This window comes from Hoplias malabaricus, chromosome 8 (genome assembly GCF_029633855.1).
Source record: "Hoplias malabaricus isolate fHopMal1 chromosome 8, fHopMal1.hap1, whole genome shotgun sequence".
Lineage (NCBI taxonomy): Eukaryota > Metazoa > Chordata > Actinopteri > Characiformes > Erythrinidae > Hoplias > Hoplias malabaricus.
In genome coordinates this window covers 23,897,659-23,903,752 of record NC_089807.1, presented here as the reverse complement: position 1 = coordinate 23,903,752, position 6,094 = coordinate 23,897,659, and the positions used below count along the sequence as shown (strand labels likewise).

The window sequence follows — 6,094 nt, the reverse complement described above, 5'->3', positions numbered from 1 at the left end:
CTTTCTGGTCAGATTCAATTTCAGAGCCAAGAACCCTTCAGAGGGTCAATAAGTATAATAATTAATTCTAGCTAATTCTGCTTTATTATATATAATGTCGCCCAGCAGGATGGCCTCCTTGTCCAAACTTAGAATTGGACAGGTGAAGACACTACAAATTACTTAATGGCTCTCAACCATGGGGCTTAACAAAATGAATTAAATAATTATTAACTAAATATTCAAACTATCCAGCCTCTGACTAGAAGGTAATTTAAAACTAATCACAAACTGACTAGAAAAACGTCAAATAAAAGTATGCAACAAATTTCTTTTGCAAGATGCAAACCCGTAAAAGTGTCTGGAACACACAGCCCCATGAGTAAACTCGTCCATCCATCCATTATCTGTAACCACTTATCCAATTTAGGGTCGCGGGGGGGTCCAGAGCCTACCTGGAATCATTGGGCGCAAGGCGGGAATACACCCTGGAGGGGACGCCAGTCCTTCACAGAGCAACACAGACACACACACACCTACGGACACTTTCGAGTCACCAATCCACCTGCAACGTGTGTTTTTGGACTGTGGGAGGAAACCGGAGCACCCGGAGGAAACCCACGCCAACTCCTCACAGACAGTCACCGGGAATCGAACCCACAACCTCCAGGCCCCTGGAGCTGTGTGACTGCGACGCTACCTGCTGCGCCACCGTGCCGCCCTGAGTAAACTCATCTCAAACACTAAATTAATACAAGATCAGAAAAAAAATTCTGCCATTTTGTTTAAACAGGTGCAGTCACATTCTTTAACCTTTAACAGGAATTGCCCACTATACCTAAAGTATATATTAAGAAATATTTTAACACTGAGTAACAATGAGGAACATAATCAATTAAAATGATTATACATTTCATTTTCAAAAATATAGGAACATAAAAAAATAACATAAATATTTTACAAAATATGTACATCCCATGTGTCTAGTATTTACAACTTCTTAAGTATTTGTCTGGATGATGTTCTCATTAATGTAGTCTATTTATACAGATTTGATTGATTTCAAAAACATAACAAGTCTTTCTCTTTTTTGACTTTAACATTCCCTGCAAGGATTGTCGCAATTTCACTTTGCACAAAGGCCCAGGGCACATTTGAGCCCACAAGCTGACACTTCTCTCCACTCGGGCAGTACACTTCTCCAGTAGCATCCTGCTGCTTAATACTCTTCTGTGAGCATGGGAAGCAGAATTTGTGTAACAGCACTGATGGGCACTGGACAAAGTGAGTTTCCTCAAGGCGCTCATGGCACAGAATGCAGCACAGCAGCATAGCACCATTTCCGCCGCCTGACACTGAGGAGTCTGGCATGCTTTGGCATGGCTCTGCCATCTGTTGTGTGACCAGTGTCGAGGCTGGCTGCCTCTGGCTTGTGGAGGACAGTGACAGTGGACTGCCTCTGTTTCGGCACGTCGTTGAGTGTACCTGGTTTAGGTCTTGGGGTGAGTTGCATCCACTACCGCCTGCAGTATCAGCTGCCAGGATGCGGGCAGCCATGGGTGACGACTGACCATTGTGCACCACCTCAGGAGGTTTTTCCTGAGAAAGCGGTGATAGAGCAGAGGGACCAAAGCTTGCTGCAGCTGCTGTTATCAACTTAAAACCATCTACTGTTGGAGGGAGCCACAGCCCTCCATTCATCTTCCCCACAATGACTTCACCATTTGGCTCTGGGGAGGCTTTACGTTTGATGCTTCTCAGGTGTTTCCCCCTTTCTGTATGAATTAAACAAACAAAAAATACACACAAGGACATACTGTGCATTTAGGCTTAAAAGAGCTCTAGATAAAGACATTTTAAGCAAAATGTGCAAAATATTTCACTTACCCCTAAACTTATGTAAATATCACAGACAAATATAATTTAAAACCAACTAGAACATATTTAAAAAAAAAAAAAGAAAAAAACTGAAAACCAAGGAAATGTTCAAATTACAAAATAACACTTGCAGTTGCAGATAAACAGATTCAAAATTAAAGTAGCTTGAAGAACAACATACATCAATTTCAAACTCTTGCAAAGTTCAGTCTTACATGTCTAAGGATATTTTAATATAAGTTGTGATACTGTAAACGTATAAAAGTTGTGGAATTTAAGTATTAACCATATTATGATTATCGACATAATATTAGCATTGTTTTACTCAATTTTTATGTATATAATTGTAATCAGGTGATTTATTTGTATGTGAAATTGGTCTGTCCAAACGGAAGCATTCACGTTTAATTTCAATGTAAATTTAGAATAATAAAAAAATAGAAATGTTATTTTTTAAAGAGGCTTTATTTTGAAATGACACACCGGAATGTCCTATCTTCAAATCTACTAAATAGCAAATCTTTTATTTACAAGACTCGTTTTTAATCTATTACAATTTTCACAAAGGTTTATTCATTTGTTAATATATATGTGTGTTTAGACATTCATGCAGTACATTTTAAATGTATTTTATGAATATATTACTTGTGACTTTTCTTTTGAAATCAGTTTCCCCTACACGCCTGTACCGTAATGTTCAGAATACGCACTTGTACCAAAATAGTGAGTAGGCATGTTTGACCAGGATTCTTCAAGTGGAGGTCTCATGTCACACTCGACTCTCTCAAACGAACCCAGATGTTGCAGTGAATATCTGAGCTGGACATCATAAATATGGTTATGAATCACTGAATCAAATAAAATAAAAGCGCTTTCTGATACCTGATTTGGATGCAGGGGTGCTTTCGTACATCACTCTTTGTTGCATGTCGTGGTCTTTTTAAATTTACTGTCATAAGGGCTAAGAGCCATTAGATCTCTAACAGTTCTACCCATGTTTATCCAGTCATCACCTCTTGTTTTATGACTGTCGCTGATAAATGGTGTCAGGCTCTCCGGCCTGTGCTTGTCTTTCGCCTCTTTGTCGTGATGCGAGCTCGAGACGGCGGCTGGTCGCTTTGGGCTTACTGCCGTGAGAACTGCCGGTAGACCGATCGGTCCTGGTCTGCCGTTCATGGCATGGACAGGAAGCATCCTGCCTTTCCCCAGAGGCGCTGAGCTTTGGGGTACAGCACCGTTCCTGCGAGTGTTCGCGCACTGGCGGTTCGGTTCTGGGGGGTCGCCTGGTTTAGAGAATCCGTTATGAAACGGAATGCCATTCGCCTGCCTCCCTGGTTGATATTCAGACCCGAGCCTTGGCGGATGGTCAGAAGAAACGGGGTAGCGATCTAGTGAGTGAGGTGGCCGTGAAGCGTAATCTCCAACCTGAATGTCCTTTCCTGGAACGGATGACCAACCATCCTGAAACCCATGGGCTCTTTTTAGTTGCCTTGTATTTTCAATAACAAATTCGATCCGATCCGCTCCCTCGTAGTTAACACATCCTCTGCAAACTGCTTCGGTAAAATCCCAGATCATAGCCCAAGGCATACGTGGCAAGTCACATAAATAACACGACTTCCTTCGAGAAGTAGTCACCGTCGCAGATGTCATTTGTTGTGTCAAAAGGAAATATTTACAAAGAAATATATCCTCTCTAAAATGACCCTGTGATTAAGTCGAAGTAGTAAACAATTTGTACTATGCTGTAAATAACCCTTCCAAAACGCCATTAGGCTACGTTATACACAGCACCTCATAATAGCGTCGACTTTATTATTACTGCGCACGTCTGTCTCAATTTAATATTAAGCAGAATGTGTTTAATGCTAAATTCTTGTGGTTCCAGCTCTTTTTCGGTTTACTTCGACAACCCCGTTGGCGCATGCGCGCTAAGGGAGAATCTGCCCAATTTTAAAAGTCGCCAGACAGCATCCACGCAGTATCTTGAAGAATAGAATACAGGCAGCATCGAAAAAATAAAATATAAGCATGTTAAATATGATTAAGTATTCAAGAGACTTTTATTCTGGAAAACAAGTTAATACAAATATTACCAACAACTATAAGAGATAGTATAAGCTTGATATAAAATGATAATGCTGAAAATGTTGACACTGTGCTGGATTAAAATTATTTACTAAACTTATTTATAAAGGATAACAAAGAACCTAATGAAGGAAAAAAAACGTAAATTGGACTGTGAATGTAAAAGTGCTAAAATGTGGCATTTTGTCTAAAATTCTGTTTAATCACCAGCGGTCCAGCCAGAAAACGCTGTGCAAACCATTAGTGGACTTCCACTAGGCCCTTAGTGGGCCAACAGTGGTTCGCTGTCTTCTTGCTGGTTGGTGTTCCTCTAACAAAAAAAAAACCTTTACAAGCTTATTAATTTATTAAGATCCTACAAAACAACATTCATTCAAAACAAAATTTCCAAAATGGCGCCGACGACAGTGGCAGCATCTCGAGGTAGCTCCGTCTCCGCTTGTTTTTTCTAAGTCTTTGTTTACTTTTTTATCTTGAAACTTTTTGGTTACACACCTTGAGGAGTGTTTTATTATATCCTATGGATATGGACCGATCACAACGACCCAGCGACAGCAAACTTGTGTACACAAGGAATCAGCTGATTGCACTACGGAAGAACGCTGGCAGAGTTAACGTAAACATCCCGGAGGAGCTATGGCGCTTTAGAGGGTGCCGTGCGGGGATTAAAGTGAAGACAAGGCGGCGGGAGAAGAAGTGGAGATACAAGCCCGCAGTTCCTTCGATGGTTATGGGAAACGTGAACTCTCTGGCTAACAAGTCTGACGAACTGGCTGCTTTGGTAAGAAACCAAAAGTTATACAGAGAGTGTAGCCTGCTATGCTTTACGGAGACATGGCTAACTAGCCAAATCCCCACTGTTAACGTTGAGCTGCCCGGATTCAGTGTGGCTCGCTTGGACAGAGACTGTAAACTTTCTGACAAGAAGAAGGGAGGTGGACTGGTGATGTACATTAACAACAGATGGTGCAATCCCGGACATGTTACAGTGAAGGAGACTGTATGCTGTAAGGATGTGGAGTTACTGGCGGTCAGTCTTCGACCGTACTACATGCCGAGAGAATTCTCGCACGCCATTGTGGTGTGTGTTTATGTTCCGCCGCATGCTCTTCCGGACAGAGCGTGTGACGTCATCCACTCAATAATCGCTAGGCTGCAAACTCAACACACTGATGCATTTTTTGCGATCTCGGGCGACTTCAATCACATAACACTGGACTCCACTCTCACGAATTTCTACCAGTTTGTCAACTGCCCTACTCGAAAAAACAGAACAATAGACCTCATGTACGCAAATTTGAGGGATGCATACAGTGCCACGCCACTCCCCCCGCTGGGGAAGTCAGACCACAACCTCATTCATCTACAGCCAATGTACAAGCCCAAAGTACAGAGGCTACCAGCCACCACACGCACCTTCAGGAAATGGACACCTGAAGCAGGTGAGGCTCTGAGAGACTGCTTCGGATCCACAGACTGGAGTGTGCTGCAGAGTGGGGAGGACTTAGAGGAGGTCACACACTGCACTACGGACTACCTGAACTTCTGTATGGACATTGTTGTTCCCACGAGAACTGTACGCTGCTTTCCCAACAACAAGCCTTGGATTACCAGCAATGTCAAGGCCCTTCTCAATAGGAAGAAAATGGCGTTTAGAGAGGGAAACATGGCAGAGCTGAGGCGCGTACAAGGGGAACTCAAAGTTAAGCTGAAAGAGGCTAAGGAGGACTACAGAAAGAAGGTGGAACAGAAGCTGCAGGAGAACAACATGAGGGAGGTTTGGGATGGTATGAAGACCATCACTGGCCTCAAAAAGAGCAGCAGTTCTGTGGAGGGGGATCTAGACATGGCGAATCAGCTGAACCAGTTCTACTGCAGGTTTGACCGCCCTGATCCGGATCCAGCTCCGATGGCAGTGGTATGCCAGCCACCCCTTACTGACTCAGACACTGCTCTTGTGTGCTTGCCCGACCAACCAACACCTCCTTCACACTCTAGGCGACCCCCATCACAGGCTATCACACCCCTCCCCCACACGGTGTCAACGGCTGCAGTCAACAGCCATCAGTCTCCAGCCATCCAACTACCCCCCGAGACAATCACCTCCCCTGCCCCCATCCCCCTTCCCCCCATCGTCACGGCTGATCAG

At 43.3% G+C, this 6,094-nt stretch overlaps 1 protein-coding gene across 1 annotated transcript; it reads right to left on the bottom strand.

Moving 5' to 3' along the window:
• Positions 1–1,041: 1,041 nt before the first annotated feature.
• Positions 1,042–3,510, bottom strand: irf2bp2a (interferon regulatory factor 2 binding protein 2a). The gene is given in 3 exon segments (XM_066678265.1): positions 1,042–1,754; positions 2,740–2,790; positions 2,793–3,510. Coding segments are annotated over 3 exon segments (1,482 nt in total).
• Between the last annotated feature and the right edge of the window lie 2,584 nt (positions 3,511–6,094).